This window comes from Canis aureus, chromosome 22 (genome assembly GCF_053574225.1).
Source record: "Canis aureus isolate CA01 chromosome 22, VMU_Caureus_v.1.0, whole genome shotgun sequence".
NCBI lineage: Eukaryota > Metazoa > Chordata > Mammalia > Carnivora > Canidae > Canis > Canis aureus.
In genome coordinates, this window is record NC_135632.1 from 7,039,710 (window position 1) to 7,063,427 (window position 23,718).

General features: G+C 43.6%; 1 protein-coding gene across 2 annotated transcripts in view; it reads left to right on the top strand.

The window, feature by feature from the left end:
* Positions 1 to 1,814: 1,814 nt before the first annotated feature.
* The window catches only part of CLRN1 (clarin 1), a 38,561-nt gene continuing 16,657 nt past the window's right edge, over positions 1,815 to 23,718 (top strand). The window contains exons 1-2 of one of the 2 annotated variants that reach the window (XM_077864703.1): positions 1,815 to 1,996; positions 2,114 to 2,381. In XM_077864703.1, coding sequence (XP_077720829.1) covers positions 2,129 to 2,381 — 253 coding nt within the window. In that variant the 5' untranslated portion in view covers positions 1,815 to 1,996; positions 2,114 to 2,128. Of the gene's footprint in view, positions 2,382 to 23,718 lie in introns of both variants that reach the window. The other variant, XM_077864702.1, reaches the window with a different exon arrangement.

Consider the following 23,718-nt stretch of genomic DNA (forward strand, 5'->3'; position numbering starts at 1 on the left):
AACTGCTGAGCCATCCAGGGATCCCTTGATTGTCTATCTTTAAGAAGACATACTTTGGCACCTAATTTCTCTTAAGCTGACATGCTTAAGGTGGATCAAGAGAATAGAGACAATATGTGCTTTTGACCAACTGGGAAAGTTCTGTTTGCAGATGTCGATATTCTCTAAGCACCAAGATACACGGTGAATAATGGGCTACTCTGCCCTTATTACTCCCAGGCCAACACAACCCTAAATGAAGAGCTTGTCTTCTCCTCAAGGCCAAGGACTTTGCTTAGAATAGCGCATAAACCTCAAAATTAGAAGACCCAGATTTGAGAGCTGCCTGGGTGGCTCAGCCGGTTAAGGGTCTGACCCTTTGTTTCAGCTCAGGTCATGATCTCAACTTTGGGAAATGGAGCCCTGCATCAGGCTCTGTGTTCAGCTCAATGTGGAGTCTGCTTGAGATTCTCTCCCCTCCATCTTCCTCCTCCTTTCCCTTACCCTCTGCTTCTCCCCCTGCTTGTGCTCTCTCTCTCTAATAAATAAATAAAAACTTAAAAAGAAAAGAAAAAAGAAGAAGATCCAGATTTGAATCCCAGCTCCAGTACTCTCTTGGGCAAGTTGCTTGGTCTCTCTGAGCCTCAGTTTCCTATCTATAAAATGGAGAGATCATTTCCATTCACCTTTCTCATCATCATTTTGTACGGTGTGAGGACTAAATAAGATGATTCAGGTAAAATACTTAACAATGTACTATACATACCAAGTTCTCACTAAAAGTTAACTTTGTATGTCAGAACCTAGCACAATAATGTGGCATATGATAGATATTCAACATACATCACACACACACACACACACACACATACAACCTGTATCTGCAGAAGGAAAGATCTTATTGAGAATATTGAGTTAAAAAGCTGTTATGGGGCACCTAGTGGGCTCGGTCGGTTGACCATTGACTCTTGATTTCGCTCAGGTCATGATCTCAGGGTCATGAGATAAAGCCATGCGTAGAGCTCTATGCTCAGTGGGGCGTCTGCTGGAGATTCTCTCTCTGCCTCTGCCCCTCCTCCTGTCTCTCTCTCTCTCCAAATAAGTGAATAACATCTTTTTTTAAAAAAATAAAGAGCTATTACTAAATTCTGGACTTTAGTTTTCAGATCTTGACAATGTAACCGGACTCATTTTGCTATTTAATCTTGCTCATGACTTTGTCTCTTGTCTCCCTAACTCATGATTTCTGCTGGGATCCTTGCTTTTCTGTGATGAACTCTTAGAGCCAGCTATCTGAGCACAATCTCTTCTTTCCATGACAATGCTCTTGTCTTCTTTATAGGTTCTGATACTTCTCAGACCCAGAACCTCATTTCCTTGCGATAGTCCTGAAGCAGCCAAGCGATGTGAAGGAAAGCTTTTAGAAATCTAGATATTTGCACCTGGGTGCCAGGAAAAATTGGAATCGACTTCTCTATTGACACACTGATTCTAAATCATGGATCTGGGAGAAAAGAAGTTAGGATGACAAGCCCTGACGGTTGGTCTACCCCAGTTTGAGATTTTATCCTGCTACAATGAACATTTTTCAAAATCAATTAATTACCAATAAGTAGACATCGGATCATCCTCCCTCCATCCAAACTCCTCTTCAACCCCCCACCAAAAACAAAGACAAAAAAATATGTCAATAAATGAGCTGCTCGAGTGGCTGAAAATTTACCATCAGAGCCAAGCCTGTTTCTGAAAGTCTCAACTCACCCAATCAGACAAAAGGCTGGGGAAAGGGGAGGCATTTATCAAGTTACAGGGAGGATTCCATCTGCTATCTTAGACCTTTGTTACCAAGTGACACAAGAGATACTCGAAGGCAGTGTGAACACTCTGTTTCACAGATTCTTAGCCCAAAGATTTCAAATTAGAGAGAAACAGCAGCAGGAAAGGAGAAAAGTCAAGGAAGTGTGATGAAGCAGCCTCCATCCTCCTGGCGTTCTCCTGGCCAGAACCACCGACGACGGTGAGGGTGCCTATGGGGCTGGGATCTGTCCTTTCAGCCACTCTAATAAATGCAGCCAAAGGGCCAGTCACTTCTCATCAGTCACCAAGGTCTCGTTTCTGAACCTCACCTTCACAGAAGCCATCTCTCATCATGCCAAACCAACAGAAGAAAGTCGTTTTTTGCACAGCTGGGGTGCTAAGCTTCGTGTGCGCCCTCGGAGTGGTGACAGCCCTGGGGACACCGTTGTGGATCAAAGCCACCTTCCTGTGCAAAACGGGGGCTCTGCTGGTCAATGCCTCCGGGCAGGAGCTGGACAAGTTCATGGGTGAAATGCAGTACGGGCTTTTCCACGGAGAGGGCATCAGGCAGTGCGGGTTGGGAGCCAGGCCCTTTCGGTTCTCACGTAAGTAACAGTTGCATTTGAATTATTTAATACTTTAGGCGTACTCTTTCCACGGTTGCAAGGGATCTTTTTAAGAGCCTGGCCCTGTCTAGTACAGGCCTTCTAAAACAGACACGAACCTTTGGAAATGCCCAGGTCTTTTCCAAGCAATTTCCTCTCCCTGGTTTTTATGATTTTGTTTTTATTAATTACTTCATTCTGTTTTTATCATGACAGCATATGGTTAATGAGCCGCTATGGAATTCAACTTTGAAAGGATAAGCAATTTAATTCTGAAACATCAATATTTATGCTAGAAGTTTTGGTGTCATTTTAAAAGGGGAGAAGCAACTTAGAGGAATAGCTAGGAGAGACGAGCTTCATTTTTTACTTAAAAAAAAAAAAAAAAAAAAAAGAATCAGTGTCAAGGGCTCAGTAGCTGCTTTTCCACCTTGCTCATGACTTTGTACCCTGTCTATCTCTGTATGATCTCTGCTAGGACCTTTCCTGCTGCTAATATTCTTGTTTGTTTGTTTTTTCCCTTTTTTAACCAATTTGAATCACTTGGCCATAGAAATATAAAATGATCTGCTATGCTAACTGGGAAAGAAATAGATGCCTATTTAGTATAGAAAATTTGCAACTGATTGACCTTCAAATCATGTAGGTACTATGAGACAGATTTTCCTGTTCAATTTTTGTGAAATGGAAGTGTTACCCACAGTATTTATAACCTGTTTATCTTAAGAAGGGAATTTTTAAAAATTACCATGTGAATAGGCAACCCATTAAATGAAAATTAATAAGAAGTCATTTGTTATATCTCTCACAACACACATTCAGAAATTATTATTATTTCAAAAGGGCTGGTTTGGAACAATCTTACGAAGAAACAGCCAGTAAATTACTGCATAAATCACTCTTCAGGAAAGGAGGTTACCAATTGAGGCATTTAAAATGAATTATTATTTGCCTGGGTATTTTTTTTTTTTCTCTAGCATAGGTAGAAAGCTAAATTAATTGAATTTATTATTAACCTATGCGGTGTCTAATTAAATTTCAGTGCTGGCCTATTTCTATTTCTGCAACATTCCTTGTATCTTCTTAACAGTCATTGGACACCAGCCTTCACTCACGTTGGTTATTAGGTGATATGAATTGTCACAGGGCTCCACAAAAATCCCCAAGAATTAGTCTTCAGCTTTTCAAAAAATTATCATCCCTAGATTTGATGAAATGAATACCAACTCTTTTCACTGAATGGCTTTAGTTCATTAAGGTAATGGGGCTGTTAGAGTTGCTTCCCTTTCCTTAGGGGGGGAAGAGAACAAAGCAGACTATCACATGATTTGCAACTGTATTAAAAAATAAAAAAGATGAGTGAAATGATTTAACCATGAGTCATTGGCAGCTAAAGCGCGAGTAAAGCTTCTCACAAATGAGTTTAGACAAAAGCAGGGAACAGACAGTGAATTTTCAGGAGCTTTTGCATTTGGTACAGTGAAATAGAGATGAACTTTACTCATACCACAGGACAGGTTTTGAAACAATATGTTCTCCGAACACTTACTACACATATTTTGTCTTATTTAATCCTCACACAGCTACATTCCTCAGCAGTTTGATGTGTGACTTTTTTATTTATGTCTGTGTTCTCTGCTGGCTCGGTCTGGGATGCAGTTGTTCTAATCAGGTGTCCTTCCCTTTGCTTTTGTGAGGACTCAGAGTCAGGTGAAGGTATGGTTTAAGCCCCACTACCACAGAATTTCATTCGTCCCTATGACACTCTGAACATTTCCCCCCAGCCTTGTGAAGAAGATCTGACATTTGTTTGTTGGTTCTGTAACGACAGCCTCTCTATAGACCCTCTCTAGGTGCTGGGCCTGTCAAAGCCTCATTAGTTTCAATGAGACCTAACAAGGTGTACTTACAATATCACTTTTTCTGCCTAAGCGTAGAAGTATTTCTTTCAGTGGAACAGGAGAGAAAGTGGGGAAAACCGAATACATCCAAAGGATTCCCTAAAAAGCATAATGTTCATTTAAATAAACAGCTTCCACACCACACCCTCCAAGTTTACACTCGTATTGCAAGATAGCTTCGTGGTCCATATCTTCCCATTTGAAATGCCATCACCCTTCCAGTGATGTTCTAACAGCATATTCTTGAAGGAAGGGAGCCCTCTGATCATCTCCCCGAGAGAAAAGTAGGACTTCATTAATATGAGAGAAGGAGAGGCCTAACCCCGTTTCTCAATAATAGCACCCTTTGAGCAAAATCCCGGGCCCTCAAATTGCTCAGGGAAGAAGATTTTCTACTTCTTGGGCCCAACTTATTATTAGGGCCCAACTCATTTCCCAGAATGTCCTCCTTTCTCATTTTCCCTTTAGAAGGTTATGAAGCAAACATGTGGATTTTAAGAAACTTTCCAGGGTAGGAGGAATGGAAAAGGCAACTCATCAAAGCCCCAATCACTTCGTGGCCAGTTTTCTTCATGTTGTCGTGTTATTGTCAGTTGATATGAATTTACATTTCAGTTCTGTGGAATGGCTAAATGCTACTTTGCGTACCAAAGTTTTCACTTAGATCAGTATTGGTCAACAGAAATACAACGCGAGCCAAAAAATGCAAGCCGCATATGAGAAACTTTAAAAGGTCTAGGAGCTGTATTAGAAGAAAAGAGTAAAAGGAACCAAGTGAAATGAATTTTAATGATCCATTTCTTTCTTTCTTTCTTTTTTTTTTTTTTTTAAAGATTTTATTTATTTATTCATGAGAGACACACAGAGAAGCAGGCTCCCTGCAGGGAGCCTGATGTGGGACTTGATCCTGGGACTCCAGGATCAGGCACTGGGCTGAAGGCAGGCGCTAAACCGATGAGCCACTCAGGGATCCCCTGATCCATTTCTTTAACCCAAGATACCCAGATGCCATTTTAACATGCAGGCAATATAAGATAGGAGATATTTTACCTTTAGTTCTTTTTTCTGATGCTAAGTCTTTGAAATCTAGTGTGTATTTTACACTTACAACCCTTCTCAATCCAAACTAGCCACATTTCAAATGCTCGCTGGCCATTTCGGTGTGGCTAACAGCTCACAACCGGACAGCGCCGATTTAGCTAGAGATTTACTCTGAGTAAATTGGGCATTGACCGTGTCCATATCCATATTCTAAATGAATTTCTGCTTGGTTCTGCCGTACAAGTTTATGTGTTATTTTTATGGGGAATGCATGTGTCACTTCTAAAACCCAGACACATAGTATAACATGAGGATAAAGAATGGACCAGAAAGATAGTTAGGCAATGTTGTCATGTTTGTTCCTATTAAATGTTCCCTGTTGACCACTCCATCTCTTTTAATTATAACAAGAATCTTCTCTGCCAGCATGCACAGTTATGCTGGGAAAACGTTTGCCTCGTTTACTCTGGCTGATTCTCATCCATTTATGGGTCAGCGCTTCATTTTCTAGAGGTCACTCGCATTCATACCTAGCGCACAATTTCATTCGTTATAATGAAGGACTGTTTTCCTTTCAAGGAAACCCAACTGGTGGGCTTAATTTTTCCTGATATGTCACCTGTGAAATTTTAATGATGCTGTTTAAACTCTAACTGTAGCCATCAAGACAGAAAACTGCCGGTTTTGAGCGTGGTATGTGTGGGTGGGTTTCCGTCTTGGTGGTTTGAAACACCGCAGAACATCAACTATGATACCCAGGAATCATATGGCATCAATCATTCCTAGATATGCCGATCTATTTATTGCCAAGATAGTTCAATGAGCTGGTAAAAACATATGGAGTGTGTGTGTGTGTGTGTGTGTGTTTTTGAAACGTGAAAACTAAAATCTAACCAATCGTGTGTCACAGCTTACAACTTTAGTCATGCTTCTAAAGCATTTTAATTGGGACCTTATGATTGAAAATGTGTTAAAAAAGCTTAACAGAGATTTAGCCTACTTTATATTTTTAAAAAGCAGGCTTTCTTTACCAAATGAGGTACCTCACCCAGATTACACAGGGGATGTTGAAACTACTTGTGTCAGCAAGCAGGTAGCTTCTCAAACATATTTTGGGGTAGAATAGTTGGGACTGGGGTCTTTGCCACCACCACCGAGAGTTGGCATTGTACCTCCACGGTCTCCGGTGAGCGTGACCCCGCCACCTGCCCTGTCACCATCCGGCACATCCTCTTCTCTGCTGTCACCCCAGGTCTTTAGGTACCCCTTCTGATAACACCGCCTGCCCTTCCTCCCTTCCTTAATGGGTGGTCTAGTGGGAGGAGAACCTATAGAGTTCACCAGGGAAGACTGATTCCCTGGTGGGAGGAGAGAGGAAAGATGGTCTCGTCATTTCACCTAGCTAATGTGGGCCCTCCTGCCTTTTAGCTCAGGATCCTCTTGTCTAGTCTCACTCACCCATTCAAATAGTCCAGCACATAGAGATTTTGTTTTCCTTCCACTGGGGGGGGAGGGAGGAGGTAATTGTGGGATAAAAGATGGTAATGGTTGAGGAACACTAACACGAAGAGAAAAATCTTCAACTTCTCTCAGCTAAATAATTGTCTCCTACTTTGTCCTTCACTGACCTTGATGTTTACTCTGTTATTTCAAGTCACCTTGGATTATGAGTATTTGAGAATGTGTATTTCTCTGCAAGGAGATCCTGAGCCCTCAGAAGGCAGGGGCTGGGTATTATTCATTCTAGAACTCCCTCAGGCAGGACCTAGCACAGCGCATGTCACAAAGAGGTGCTCAGTAAATGTTGGGTCAACAGAAGCTATGGAGGTCTGTGTTGCTCACTGGGGATTAGACTCGGAACAAATCACATTTCATTGGTTTTCCGTTCTTGCATCTGTAAAATGGGAGGTGAAACTAGGTGATTTTTAACATTTCTTCTAGTTCAAATGCTTTATGATCTATATATAATGAGGGGCCAGCTGTCCTAGACAAGGTCCTTCCAGCTTTAAAATCACTTGACCTTCTGCTCCGTCGCTTGAAGCTTCTGCTGACAGATTCCAGCCACTATCATTGAAGTGGTGAGTTTTGTGTGCCTTTACTCTTTGGTCCTCAAAGCTCATGATTTTTAAAGTATTCTGAAATGCCCACCATTCATCAGGACCCAAATGAATTTTATTATCAAAGTGAGTGCTTCTCTTCTTCCCCATCCAAACCTTTTACTATTTGTGTGGGAAACCACAGGTAAAAGGAGGAGAAAATGAAGAATGGAATGTTCTGGAATTCTAGGGATGTGGGTTAGCGGGTTGCAGAGAGCAGGGGCAGCCATAAACCCCCACATAGTCTAGATGGTATCATTCAGAAAGCAAAAGAGAAGGTCAAAATACAAGGGAGAGGCTGACCTTCTACTTCCTCCATTTTTTCCTGGAAACTTCTCTTCTATCCTCACTGGAAAAACTCCTCTTTCCTGCATTTGATTTCATAAACTGATAATAGCAAGAAATTAAGAATGACCACTATGTTTAACACTCAGGGTTTTCTTTACCCAAAGGAGGAACTGAGCAGACATCGTCCTCAAAATCATGAGAAATATTGGGAAAAGGCCACGGAGGAAAGGAACTTCTGGCTCTCCTTGTCTCAGCCAGGAAAAGATCTTTCTCCTTCCTTCCTAGCAACTACTTCCGGTAGCCTTACCAGGAAAAATTCCTCACAGAATCAGCTTCGTTCGACAATTATAGTTTTGCAAATATGCATGCACACATGCATGTGCACACACACACATACACACTCAAGCACACACCTTCCGTACCTCGAAATTACTCTCTACTCTAAAAGCCATTAAGTCACTGACCTGGGCTCACCTGAGACATGAAGCATGGAGCTTCTGGAACTTAAGCCTGGTACATGTGAACTTCACCCCTTGGAGGAGGACTCCAAATCATTCTTACAATTTGCTGCTGTGCTTTCTCTTCTAATCTCTGAGAGTAATTTATCTTCCCCAAGGATTTTCAGACAACTCAGAAGGAAAAAATACTTATTTCAGCTGCCCAATTACTGGGTGCCTCAGAGGTGCCAGGCATGGTGCCTAGATCATCTCCAGCCCTTAAGTGGGAGGTGCAATGATGCTATTCCTCTTGAATAAAAATGGAAACCATAAACTCAGAGAGGTCACAACTGTTTCAAAGTCACAGATCAAGTAGGTAGCCATCCTGAGATTGAAATTCAGACACATAGGATGTGTATGACATCTGTCTCCTTACAATCTGCACAAAGGATGCAAAGAAATGAAAAAGCATAAGAGTAAACTTCAGTTGCACCAGCTATTTAGACAATGATGCTGCTATTTTCTCAGCAGCTGGATCTTGTATATCCATGTGCTAGCACTTGGCTTTATGAGTTGAGTTCATTTCCGTGTCCCTGATGTCTATCTAAGCCCTAATCTTTGACCTTTGGAAGGTAAAATCATCAAGTCAAGCCTGTTTAATAATCTAGGTTGAAAAAAAAAGTCTAGGTTGAGTGGGTCACATGCTTATGGCTGATCTTTGGCTTATGTGAGCATATTAATGTTGATAATTCATGCTGGAGGTGGAGATATCTGATGACACATGTGGCTAGCTGATGTAAGCTCACTGCCAGTGAAAATCTTCATGGTATGATCTTCAGAGTTAGTTACCTGGACTGCAACCATTATTTTTCCGCAGCAATGACCAAAATGGCAGGCTCTTACCAGAGTTGTCATGAGTGGTTTCAAAACAGGCAGGAACAAAAAGAAAAGCAGGTACGCAGCATTTGATGCACTTCAGAATCTGGTGTTTTATTTTGAGCCAATGGATTAGAATTACAGCGTAAATTAAAATCTCATTTAAAAAAAATGAAAAAGCTCATTTTTATCTCTGAAGAAGATCAGAGATTTCATAAAGTTAAAGACCTTTTTCTAAAACAGAAGTTATTTAAATTAAACAGTGACAAATTAGCCTTTCATCTAGTCATGCACCTAAACACCCAGGCTGGTTGGGAGATGATACACTTTTATTACAGGTATGATAGAGCTGAGTAATAGCAAACTGTACCTGGCAGGCTAATTTATGCAGGATTCGTATTTCGCTCCCTCTCAGCATGTTATAACTGTAGCAAAGCCATTCTCGGGAGTTATTACCCCAACGTAATCATACCCTGTGGATTTGGAGCAGTTAAATGGGTTCTGTTATCAGAGACACATATGCACCAAAGCAGCTGTCGTCCCGCAGCCACCATGGGTGATTAAGACTCACTGGTGGGGCTGCCTCTGAATCGGGTTGAGTCAGGTAGATAGACTTTGGCTGAGAGGAATTCGAGCAAGATACTGGAAAAAAAAATGGTATTTTAAACGGTTCTATCTTGCCATCACATCTCCTCCTCTGAAGTGCTGGGGTCACGGATTTCATTCTCCCTGACTATGCAGCCGTCAGAAGGAAGCCTGCCTCAATACCTGGGTGTGAGATTATGGGGGATATTAAAGGAGGTGGATGCATTGAGCTTATGTCAGGGAATGTCTTTTACTGGATTTTCATAATGACTGGCTGCAGATGGGCTGAGGGCAAAGTCAGATCAAGAGCATTTCTGTTAAGAAGAAAGAAATCTTCCTTCTTATTCCCTTTCAAGAAAATGAATAGCTGAGCACCAAGGGGCCAAATACAACTTCTCTTTTTACACATCTTTTATGTGGAGGAGGACAAGTTGAGAAGGAAAACAGGACCTCTGAAGCTACCATATGGCTTTAATCTAGGAATAAGTTGCTGCACCATTGCTGGCATCATTATCAGAGGCTGGCTTCATTCTGAGAGCCTCCCAGATGGTGTTACCTGCATTTTACATCTGGCCAGCTGAAGGTGAAAAGGGTTGATGAAACCTACACCATCAGGTCAATGGTCCGTAACCCTGGCTGCGCTTTAGAATCACCTGGAGAGTCTTTATAACTATGATGCCAAGGCTTCATCCCAGGCCAATGGAACCAGGATCTTGGGGCAGGGGCAGAGGGCATGAGAATTGGAATGGTTTAGAAGCTCCTCGGGTGATTCTAATGTGTATCCAAGGCTGAGAACTACTGAGGTGGATGATGGCCAAGACGGGTGGAAGTCGGTGAGGAGTCAGGAGTCCTCCACATTAGGGAAGGGCAAGACCACCAGAAGGAGGGCAGGAAGGAGCAGAGGTATTTAGCATGGTTTCCACACATGCTAAGTTTTGGGGATCCTTAGCTTTACTCCTTTAGCTGCGTATTTCCACTTTCCTTACACCTTCCTGGCCTCAGCGGGAATCAGAGATGTGATCAATGAGTTTGAGTAAGAAATCACATACTTGGCTCTCAGCCCTAGAGGCTTCCCCTCTTTCTGAGTCTGCCCACCAGTTATAGGAGCCTGCTATAGGGGAGGGATAGGGGAGGCAGGTTGGCCCTGGACTGGGAGGCTTTCAACTGTCCAGCCCCTCCTATGCCTGGGTGGATGAGGCTGCCTAATTCAAAAGAACTTGATGGAAGATCTAAGCCACACTTTCCAACACTTTAGCAGAAATAAAGCTAACATTTTGACCTTTACCTGCCCGTCTTCTGTGAAATGGCTCTGGTCCTTCCAAAGAGAATATCAGGGGTCCTCTTTAGAGGTGTGCCATCAGCCTAAAAATCATTCAAGATAAGTCATTACAGAGAATGCCCAAGAATTGCACAAGGGAAATAGAAATGAGAATGAGAACGGTATATCAGATGCTGAGGAAAGTGTGTGACAGGTACCAAATAAGTAATTAGCTATAAATCTAAAGTTCCTGGGTTATGTACAGAACTAGTCACCGCCTGGTCAGGGAGAGAAGGAAAAAGTAAAAATTTGAGCTACAAGATAGAAAGTTTGCCTGAATTCCATGTATTTAGGGACTCCTATGGAGGGATCTTTGGTCTCAGTGAATAGATAAGTGCTCTGACCACCTGTGAGCCACAGGAGTCCCTCCTACCCCCAATGACTGATCATGAGATTTAAAAATGCTGACACTCTCACAGCATTGGGCTCTTAGATCTCCTGTTGCTCTCGGTGGAAATACAACGCCCCTGCCATTCTAATCATGTTAAAAAATATATTTATGCAATTCCTTACAATTTACATAGAGCATCCATATAAATGACTTCACTTGTGTCTCTTGAAAGTTCTGTGACTTATTTCTGTCGCAACTCACATTTACACATAAGGGAGCTGAGGCATACAGAGGTCTACGTGAGAAGTAAATGGCAAAACCAGATTAATCCCCAACTTTCCTAACTCCAAATGCTATGTTTTTGTTTGTTTGTTTGTTTGTTTGTTTGTTTGTTTTTTAACCTGCCATGTGGCCTTTCAGCTAATGCCTATTTGTCTCTCTTCCCACCAGCATCTCCATTCTTCTTGCTTTGGCATTGCATGATATTCCAACTACCTGATACTCTTGGTTAATGCCCAAATACGGGTTTAGATTGGACTTACTAAATTCCTATTTAAGAAATTTAAAAATGTGACTGTTAGACTGGAATCAGTAATGGCTAAAAATGGGAACAAAGTTTCAGGATAAAATACAACAGAGGAACCCAGCAGATAGAAATAAATTTTAAGGCCACCGAAATGAAAGCCATACATTTCGAGGTATCAAATAAAACATGGATTAATGGCAAGTAATAAAGGAACATACTTAGCAGTTTGTAAAAACAAATGATTTTTTTATCTTATTCTTATTACTCTCCAATGATCTATTGAAAACAGCATGACTTTATACAAATTCTTTGTAAGTTAGGGTATGTGTGCCCTTACCACCCCAAGGCGGGGAAACTTCACTGGGGCCTATTATGTGCCTAAGCATTCCAGACTTTGCAGATATGAAGGGAGTGAAAGAGAGTACTTGTTTATAAATAATGAAGAATGTAGCAAGAGTGTTTTTAAATAACTGACAATTTGTAAAAGCCACACAGGTACGTCAGTCAAGATGGACTACGTTATGCTTTAATTACAAGTAAGTTCATATGTCATGGGGAAATCAAAGATCGATCTCTTGCTCATAGTACATATGCATCAGAGATCAGCTGCCGGTCCTTTCAAGGATGCAGCCACCATCTGGAATGTCGCCAGTTGTTATAACAGAGACCGAGGATTGTGGAGGCTCTCACTCTGGCAACTAAATCCTCTGACCCAGAACTGACCCATGCCACTTCCACTGATACCTTATTGGGCAAGGTTGTTACACAGCCACATCTAACTGCAAAGGGGCCAGGATGTGCAATCCTATCATGAGCTCCGGATGGGAAAGAACCGGAATTGTAGAAGGTTAAATAGCACTAATTACGATTGCAATTATTGTTTTTATTCAGGAAGCTCCAACAAGGAGAATTACTCTTCGTCAGGGCAAGGCACAGGGAAATTGGAAGAAACTTCTTCAGAATTAGAAGTAGAGTTCACTTGATGGCATTGAAGAAGCCATTCTGAGCAAAGGAATATCATGAGCAAGTTACGAAGAGCCTACTGCGGCCGGAGTACAGAGGATACTAGAGAAAGGAGAAGAAAGACAAGGCTGGGGAGATGGTGGTGACCAGAACAGGAGAGACTTTGCTGTCCCGAGGCACTTGATTTGACCTTGTAGGCAATGGGAAGCCACTCAAGGGAAGTAAGTGGGTATGTGATGAAGCAGAAGATGGATTCAAAGACCAAAAGAGAAGTGAAGAGGCCAGTCAAGAGGCTCCTCCATCCAATATTTGGTGGCCCAAACCAAAGCATTGCCAGAGGGCTGCAAAGGAGGGGAAATATTTCCAAAATAATCAGATGAAAAAAACAAAAACAAAAAAAACAAAACAACAGAACTTAGTGATAGGAGATGGGCCCCACTTTCTGCAGGATAGAGAGCTGTAGCAACTCCCTGAGATCAGGAATACAGAAGGTTTAGAGGGAAGATGAAATTGTGTTCGGTCATATTTAGTGAGATCCACGTATAGGCCAGCAACCCGTGATGTCCGTCAGTTGGGCAGATTTGAAGGTCATGGGAGTGGCCTGGAGTAGAGGCGGAGAGGTGGGAACCAGCAGATTAGAGGTGGTAGCAGGAGCTCCAATGCAAGGAGAGGTTCCTAGGGAGGCGAATCAAATAAGAAGGTAAAGGGGTGGGTTCTAGAAAACACAAATACTTAAGGGTTGAGGAGGAAGGACTGGCAAGGCAGGCTGAGGAGCGGAGGATCAGTGAGCTACAGGGGGGACCAGCAGAGGGGAAGCCAAGGGAAGAGAAACTTTCAGAAGGCAGGAATTGTCAGCAGCCTCAAATGCCACTGAGGTATCGACTAAGAGACGGTGAAAATAGTCCCTTGAATTTTAACACCGTAAGGTCACAGGGGACCTTTTCTCAAGCAGTCCTGATAGAGGGATGGTAAGAGAGGCCCTTGTAGGAGCTGAGGAGGGAATGGAGGGCAAGGACTCAGAGCAAGGCTGTGGCCAGGCTCCTAGAGAGGCCCATGGCTAGGAACATATGCGTGCATGCCCGTGTGTGTGTGTGTGTGTGTGTCCACGTGGATTGTGCACAGAAGGGTCTTGAGTGTGAGTCTATCCTGAGGAGATAAAGTAGTAGGGAGGAGTATGCTGAGGAGAGACAGGGGAGGTAATGGAATGAGGAGGGACCCATGAGGTAGAAAAGGAGGAGTCTGACAACACAGGGAGAAGGCCAAACCATGGACAAGAGGAAAAAAATTTTCCTAAAACTGGCAGTGGGGAGCTGCAAGGTGAGGCAGTCCCCCTGATAACCTCACTTTTCTCTCTGAAATGGAGGCGTTCCACTCACTGGATGTTTTGGGGCCTTCTGTAAGCCAGGCACACAAACGGGGGGAGGAAATGGAGGCAGGGAGGCATGAGCGGAGGAGGCCTGGAATATCTGATGGGGGATGGAAGAGCCAAAGACTGGGGAAGACTTTGCAGAATGGCTGGGCTGTGGTAGGCCACAGTCAGGGGCCCAGGTTGGAATGGGGGCACAGAGGTAAGGGACGGAGCCCAAAGAACAGAAGCCACCCCCAAATGACTGTGGGAGGAGGGTATGTTTCCCACGGAGAGCTCCCCTGGGGCTGCGTTTTCACTCCAGGCCATTCCCTTGTGACTTAGCTCGGTTTTGTAATTGCAAACTGTAGAACTGAGGGTGTGACAGCCTTGCTCTGTGCACTGGGCTGGTTATGCAATGTGGATTTCCTGCCCCCTCCTCCACCCTTCTGTGACAGGTGCCTTCTATTCTGCTATTAGGAGAGTGACCTCAATGACTAGTTTCTTCTAGGTTTCTGTTTCTGAATAGCTATCTTGTCAGAAATCTCTGCCTGCAGACTGCAGGGAAGAGAAATCGAGCTTTGAACCAGGAGTTTAATGCGGATGTTATAAAATATAACCCGCCTTCTTGAGGTTATGTCTTATCAATACATGTACAGCATTCTTTTAGAAAGCACTCTGATCCGAGTGATTCCTTGCCTGGAAGTTCATCCAAAAAAGTTGGTCCTGCTCATCATCCACACCCATGATTAAAAAAAAAAAAAAAAAAAAAAAAAAAAGAAGGAATGTGCTTGGAGATGTTTGCTACAGTGTTAGCCAGAACACTGAAACAATGGAAAGACAGCCTGACAGACAGCAGCCTATAGTTTGATGGAAAAATCCATATTGGTACCTACATGAGTGACGATGGCAACATGCCTGACATGAAAAAAATGCTTATATTCGATATAGGAAGTACAGAATATAACCTCAAAACTGCATTATTATAATATAGGAAATGAATATTAAGATGGACAAAGATTTGAAGCAAATAAAAATAAAGGAAAATCTTACTTTTCTAGCGGTAGGATTATCTTAACTTCCATTTCATTGTTATAATGTTGCTCATTTATTTTTAAACATTTCTCTATGAATAGTTGGACATTTGAACAGAAACACAGTGAGGAGCATGTCCATCTTCTCCTAATCCTCCTGCCTTGCTAACAAAAAAGGGCTTTGCTACGTTCAGGGTTGAGATGAATTCTTTTACAAATTCCAAACTTTAAACCTTGTTATTAAACAGCCATCAGTTTCCATGTAACAGGTTGACAATCCCCCAAATATGTTGGATTAAAATTTTTCTTTTAATAAAGAGATTTGAAATTCTATTCCAGTTACCAACTAGGTCTTTCAACTTCTTTAAAAAAAAGAAAAAAAAAAGGTTCCTATTATCCCTCTGGTGACTACTGTATTTTATCTCCATTGCCCCAGATTCTCTCCAAAAACTCTCTCAATCCAGTTTCTATTACCATCGGCAGCTTACATCAAGGTCAACGGTGACTGCTTGACTCTATGGTTAAATTCAAGTTTATAACCAGAAATTCCCATTACACTTAAAGCAGTCAACCCCCTTCTTCTCCTCTGGCCTTGGGTCACCAAATGGAGTGTCCTCTCTTCATCTTCTTCCTTCCCTTTTTTGACTTTGTGGCACTAATTCCCTTAGTAGAAACCACCGACTTCTGCCAAGAAACCCCAGACCTGCTAACCACATCAGACTCCATCCCCACATCCTACTCCAAGCAATATATATCCATCCAACATACATGTGTCCAGCAGTTACATCATTCATTCTCAATGGCTGCCATAATCCCCCTAAGGGGGTGAAAATGGGTTCTTGGCGGTGAGAAAAAAAGCTCTTACTCTTTAAAAAGTGTGTATGTATATGAAGCACAGGTGTAAATCCAACACAGAAATCAATACACAGTATAACTGCGGTATTAAAATTTCACTGGGAAAGGGTGATTAGGAGAAATATCTGAAAGGACTCCTGCAATGATGAGCAATAGTGAAATTAAAAGGTTGACAAAGGGCAGCCCCCGTGGCCCAGTGGTTTAGCGCCGCCTTCAGCCCGGGGCCTGATCCTGGAGACCTGGGATCGAATCCCACATCGGGCTCCCTGCTTGGAGCCTGCTTCTCCCTCTGCATGTGTCTTTGCCTCTCTCTGTCATGAATAAATAAAAATAAATAAAAAATAAATAAGATCTTAAAAAAAAAAGTTGACAAATACTGATCTACACTGTGCCAGGCATGCTTAGGTGCTAGGAATACAGCAGTGAAGAAAACAGACCAACAAACAAGTCATGAGAGAAACAAGCAAAAATATAGAATTGGTCAGGTGGTTAATAACTGCTAAGGAGAAAAGGAAATGCAAGGAAAGGGGTTGGAGAATTAGAAAGGGGAGACGTCTGGGCAGGAGGTGACAACTTTAAATACGGTGGTTAAGGAAGGCACTCCCGACAGAGTGGCATTTAAGTCAAGGCATGCAGGTGAGGGAGCAAGCCATGAGGATACCTAGGGGAATATCCGAGGGAACAGTATGTGCAAAGGCCCTGAGGTAGAAATGGTCCAGGTGCGATTGAAGTACAGTAAGGAGGCCAGTGGCTGGGGCACACTGCTTAAGGAGATGGGTAGCAGATGAAGTCAGAGGTCTGGCAAGGAGTCCTACCATAGGTCCATTTTCATGAGTTGGCTTATACTCTGAATGGAGAAGAACCCACTGGAAGGGCCTAGGCAGGGAATTGACATACACCCATTCAGTTTTTAAAGATCTTTCTGGCTCCTGCACTGATAGGAGATCGTAAGGAGGAGTGGAAGCAGAGAGACCAGTCAGGAAGCCCTTGGGTGGGAGCTGATGGTGGCCTGGACTGGGATGGAGCAGTGGGGATGGAGGGGAGCGGTCAGATTCTGAAGGGAGTGCCAGCAGGTTTTCCTCATGGATTTAACATGAGGTGCAAGAGTAAGACTCCAGGACGACGCCAAGGCAACTGAGGCGAGGGAGGCTGAGGGAAGCAAGTGTGAGGAAGGGAAGACTATGGGTGCGGTTTGGGACACAGTGAGATGCCTCATATCTCCGTCAAGATGTTCAGTAAGACTTTGAGGACCTACAAGTTTGGGATTCAAGGGGAATCCAGGCTGGAGATACCGGTCTGAAAGTTTTTCCAGTAAAAGCCATGCTACTGGATGGAGCTCCAAGGAAGTGAGCCAAGAGGGAGAAGAGAGAAGGTACAAGAACGGAGTCATCCTCTAGAGGGATCCAGAGGCGAGGACAAACCCACAAGGTGGGTCAGGACAGCAGCCAGTGACATAGCAGAGCCCCGAGCGTGTCATGTCTGGGAGGGAAGCATTTCCAGGAGGAGGGAGTGAGCCATTGAGCCAGATATAGATCAGGTGAGAGGGGGACAGAGAGGGGGGCAGAGACTGCCCCTTGGGTCTGGCAGCTTGAAGCTCCTCGGGGCCTTGGGAGATGCAGGGTGGGCGCAGTGGATTCAAGCGGGAATGTGGAGGGAGGGGAGGAGATGCTCAGAGCACAGCTAAGTCCTGGGGAGGTTTTGCCAGAAGGGGAAATAGGAAAAAAAAAAAAAAAAAAGAGTAATAGCTGGAGGGCTTTGGTGAGATTTGCTTTTATGATTTTATTGATTGAAAGAGAGAGAGAGAGAGAGCACGCACGCGTGCAGGAGGAGGAGCAGAGGGAGAGGCCAAGGCCAATGCTGGGCTGGAGCTCACAACCCCGAGACCAGGCCCTGAGCTGAAATCTAGAGTCCGGCGCCTAGCCGACTGAGCCACCCATCTTATTTAAGACGAGAAAAGGACAGTGAGTTACCTGCGTGCTGATGGGACTGATCTAAAGAAGGGGCGAGACTATGAGGCGGGGGGGGGGGGCACCTCTGCACAGGTGGTAAGGGAGGTACCGTGAACCCCGCGGAGCCAGCCCAGAGGGGGCACCCCACCAGACGTCCACCCAGCACCTGCCCTGAGCTAGTACTGCTCGCTCCGAGGCCGCGGAGGCCCCGCACAGTTGAGAGAAAGGTAAAATTTCGTTTCCAGACAAGGAAATCGAGGGTTAGGGTGTAAGACTTAGCAAAGGAGCTGCAGTCTGAAGCTCTCCTGCATTCCAAGTGCCCGGTCCCTTCCCCGGTGGCCCCGTGGAACACTCTGTCTTCTAGGAGAAACAGGAACCCTTGCACCTGCTCAAGGTCACACGGTGGACTAGGCCCCGGCGCCTGGCTCTTGGGCCTGTGTTACTTTTCTTCTCTTTTATGGAGCTCGTCCCTCTCTGGGCCAAATGGTCACCGTTGCTGAGGCCCCTGTTCACGTCTGGAAGAGCCTACTCAGCCCAGGCCTTACCTTCCCATTCTTTTTTGGTTTTACTCCGGTTTATTGAGGTTACACATATGATTACATACAGTGAAATTCCCCCTTCTTAGGTGCACGGGTCCATGAATTTGACTAATACATAATAAAGGCAAGGAAGTGCCATCACAGTCAAGATATAGAACACTTCAGGTGCCCGGTGGCTCGGTGGTTGAGCGTCTGCCTTCAGCCCAGGGTGTGACCCTGGGGTCCTGGGATCAAGTCCTGCATTGGGGTCCCTGCATGGAGCCTGCTTCTCCCTCTGCCTGGGTCTCAGCCTCTCTCTCGTCTCTCTCTCTCTCTCTCTCTCTCTCTGTCTCTGTCTCTCTCTCTCTCTCTGTCTCTCATGAATAAATAAAAATCTTAAAAAAAAAAGATATAGAACACTTCCATCACCCTCAAAATTTCCCCTGTGCCCCCTTTGTGGTCAATGTTCTCCTTTATGGCCAACCCTGGGCAAAAGCGGATTCTGTTTTCCATCCTTATTATTTTGTTCTTTCCAGAATGCCATATATATGGAATCATACAACATGCAGCCTTTTGAGTGTAGTTCATTTCAGTTAGCATAATGCATTTCAGATCCCTCCACGTTATCGTATGTACCAGTAGCCTGTTCCTTTTTATTACTGAGAAGTCTGTTATCTTACGGACGGGCCAAAGCTTGTTTATCCATTCACCAGTTGATGGTTATTTAAGATGTCTCCAATTTGAGGCAAATACAAATAAAGCCACTGTAAATGTAAATATTTGCATACGGTTTTTTGCGTGGACCTATGGTTTTTGTTTTTTTTTTGTTTTTTTTTTGAATGCTCTTAGACAAATATCCAGAAATGTGATTGCTGGGTCATATGTTAAGTCTATGTTCAGCTTTTTAAACACTGAAACAATTCAATATCCATATGCAAAAAAAAAAAAGAAAATTAGCCTTGACCCTGTACAAAAAATAACTCACGATGGATCACAGACTGAAGTGGGAACCTAAAACTAAAAAAATGTCTAGAGGAAAAACACAGGCGAACCTATTTGTGATCTTGCAGGAGGCAAAGACTTCTTAGATTTGACATCCATAACGTGATACATAAAAGAAAAACAATTGAGAAACTAGATTTCATAAAAATAAGAGCTGCCTTTCAAAAGGCACTGATAAGAGAATGAACAGACCAGCGGCATACTTGGAGAAAATATTTGCGAATTACTTATCTGATAAAGAGCTCATATCCAGCATGTGTAAAGAATTCTCAGAACTCAATAATAAGAAACAATCCGATTTTAAAAAATGCACAAAAGATATGAATGCACTTCACCCAAGAAGATATATAGAAGGCAAATAAACTCACAAAGTGACGCTCGGTATCATTAGTCACTTGGAAAACGCAAATTAAAACTCCAAGGAGGTAAACTACACACCTATTTAAAGGGCTACAATTTTAAAACGCTGCCAAGTGCCAGCGAGGATGCGGAACGACGGGGACTCCTACACGGCTGGTGGGAGGGTGAAACGGCACAGTCACTCGGAAAAAACCAATTGGCAGTTTCTTGCAAAATTACACGTGCAGGAGCTGGTGGGGGAGAGGCGGCAGGTGGACTGCAGGGGGGAAGCTGCAAGTTTGGGGAACGGGGAAATTGTTTTCGGTGTCGATCGAGGTGGTGGTTACAGGGCTGAGCGTCAAAATTCACAGAAATAGACACTAAAAAGGGAGAATTTTTTTAGAAATAGACACTAAAAAGGGAGAATTTTTTTACTGTGTTAATTTTACTCGAATCTTAAAAATGGGGGGCGGGGTTGGAGTCAAAAGCAGAGAAAGCAACGCCATGTGTGCCTGGGCAATTTAACTTCTCGATGCTTCAGGCTTGTTGTTGGTTTTTTGTGTCGTTTTTTGTTTTTTTTTTTTTTTAAATCTATACTATCGTAAGAATTAGAAGATTTAAGTCTGTCATTTAGGTTTCACTGTATCTTGTAAGAATGAAAAGATTTGAGTCTCTATGCAATACAGGTAAAGACCCGGAACAGAGCAAGTGCTGTATCATTGTTGGCTGCTTGAGTCCTATCATCATTACTCATGCATTGTTCTTTGAGGAAGTTGGGCGATGAAAGGACAGAAAAGAAGGGCTCTGGGGGTGTCTGAAGACCGGGAGAGGGAGGCCCTCTGCCTCCTGCAGAGAGCGGAGGAAATCCGTGATAGGAGAATGAAGGCCGAGGACTGGTTCTGAATGCTCAGGCCAGTCCTGTCCTACTACTGTGGCATGGGCTGCCTGCTTCAATAAATAACTCCCTTTCACTTGTCAACAGCTAATTAAGTAATTTCTGGAGGCCAGAAGTGACTTGCCGGATTTAATGACAGCCCCTCCCCAGCTCAAAATGTTCAAATCCTTTCTCTGCATTATAGCCTCCCAAACCCAAAAGAACAAGACCAAACCAATCCAGATACACCATAGCCCATAGGGTTCAAGTGACACCTGCCCAGGTTTGTTTCAATGGTCTGCTCTCAGCTTCCGCCAAGCAAAGTCACCTGAGCGTTGGTCGGCAAATGGAGGGTTATTACCAGGGTTCTGGGGGGTCAGTATAGACTCAGGGGATTTTCATCAGAAATAGAAACCTGAGGGCGCTTGGGAGGCTCGGGTCATGATCCCAGGATTGAGCCCCACATGGGGTGCCCTGCTCAGTGGGGAGTCTGCTTCTCCCTCTCCCTCAGCTGCTCCCCTGCTTGCGCTCTCTTTGTTAAATAAATAAATAAATAAATAAATAAATAAATAAATAAATAAATAAATATCTTTAAAACAAAATAAACAAACCACCCCAAAAACCTGAGAAAATGTAAGTTAACTGTATAACTCGCAGGGATTAGTGCCCCGCTGGGTACTCTCTCACCAGAGTGGAAATTGGAAGAGACTTCTTAAGAATGGGAACACTCCATGTGACTATTATTTTACCGCCTGGCTTTTCTATCTAGGAGGCAAATCGGTGCAACTTTTCTTTCTGCCTTTGCTTCGTTTTGGTTAACAAGCCTGCGTTTTGGGACAGGCTTCCCCCAGGTAGCCACCCTATCAGAGACACGGAGGTTGCCACGGCTTTTAGTAGGTGGGGAGATAGATGGAGGCGGGTTTTTTGATAACTGCTGGTAAGAACCAAAATCAATAGCTGATCTCGAGCCAAGAATAGCAGGTTGGGTCGATGGTATGGTCTCAGCAGCTGGAAGCTCAGGAGGGCAGGGCACCGCAGAACAAGACCAGCTACCTCACTCTGTGCCCCCAGAACACAGAACACCCCGTCCTGTGTTCTAGGCGGGGGAACAGAGGCTCAGCACCTGCAAACTCTAAGATCTATATTGCCACTCTGCCATTCCTCCAAATAGCTGAGGAATTTCCTTATTTCACCCATCAACCTACCCATCTACATCATTCAAAATTGATCAGGACTTTTAAAAGCACAAGCACGAAAAAGAAATAATTAAAAAAAAAAATTCCAACCACAATACCATGAACGTAACCAACGAAATCAATAATACTTATGTAATATCATCTACTATTCAGTCCATGTTCAATTTTCTCTGGTTTTCTCCAAAAATGACTTGTAGAAAGCATTTGTTCAAATTTTTTTTTTTTAGCAATAAGTCTCTGAAGCCGCCTCTAAGCTAGAAAAGTCACAGAAGTTTTCAATCATTCATTCACTCATTCATTCATTCATTTTAGGTATTTGTGTTTTCATGGGATAGAGAATGCTTCCAAGGTGGTAGAAAAAAAATACAAAAGCTACATAATGACGTATCCCGCAGTCTCCTTCTGCAGGAGCAATGTTATAAGTTTTGTGTGTAGCCTTCTAGAAATGGTGTCTGCCTGGATAAGCATGCCTGTCCCTGGAGCTGCTGTAGCACGGGGGTTAAGAGTACAGACAGGAGTTCAAATCTCTGCTACTTACTAAGCAAGTCAATCTTGGGTGTGTTACCTCACCCCTGAGCCCTGGTTTTCCCTGAGGTAGGTAGGTCGTTGAGAGAATTAAATCAGGGAATTACTTAAATTAATTATTTGTTATTATATACATTTCCCTTTGGCTTTTTCCCAAATGGTAGAACGGTACGCATTTCTATTTTTTCCCCTGAACATATTTTGATGATAATTCCATACCTGTTCTCATAGATTCACGTCATCGTGTTTGGAACGTTTTCTTCCGTTGGCTTCTTTGCTCTTCCATCTGTGGATTTGTTCCTAACTCAAAAATCTCTGTTTCTCAGGCTCCTTGGTTGGTTTCTCTTCTGTCCCTGGCGGGTAAATGTAGGCGAGCCATAGGGCCCTTCTCTCCTCTAGTTACAGTTTCTCCACAGGTGGTATCCATTTCTCTGGCTTTCCATATAGGGAGGAGGCCAAGGAAGCCCTATGTCATAAAATCTAAAGAGATATTCACTCTCAGGGCTCATGCAAGAGGAGGTTAAACCCAGGGAGTGATGGTCCCTTTCAATTGCATGCCCCAGGCACCTTGCTCGCCTCACCCTATTTCCACCTCCCTAAATACTTCCACCTTCTCCCTAGACCTCTGGACACATAAATCCTATTTGGCACCTCTACTCACATATCTTAGCTGCAACTCAAACTTTAAATATATAAAACAGAACACCTGCCTCACTTCCCACTCCCATGTTCAAATCCACACCTTCTACTTCTCTGTGTCAGTTAATAGCATCACCGTTTATTCAGTTGCTTATCCTTGATTCCCTTCTTTCAACAAGTCCTATCTTCTATCTCCAAGATACATTCCAAATCTGATATCCACTCACCACCTCTACTGCTGCACATTAGGCCAGGCCCCTGTCTCTTGCCACTGGGAATGCTCTTCCCCCCACACCCAGGTCTCCCTGCTTTCACACCTGCCCTCCTTCCTCTCCCTACCCCCTTCTACCTGCTAATCAGCAACCAGAGCCATCTTTTCACATCATTAAGGAGATTGGGTCCCTCTCTTACTTAAAACTTTCCACTGGCTTCCCAGTGAATTTAGAATTAAAAGCCAACTCCTTACCGTGGTCAGGAGACCAGGACCCAGTGGACGCAAGAGTCTGATCTCTGACTTGCAATCACACGTCACCTCCTCTCGCTCACTAGACTCACCAACTTGCTGTCGCCCCACCTTACGCTCCTAACCCTGGAATGCTCTCCCCCAGATCTTTATACAACCGCTCCCTTCCTGGCATTTAGGTTCCAGCTCAGGTGTAACTCTGCTGACCACCCACATCCATTCACTCAATCACTCAA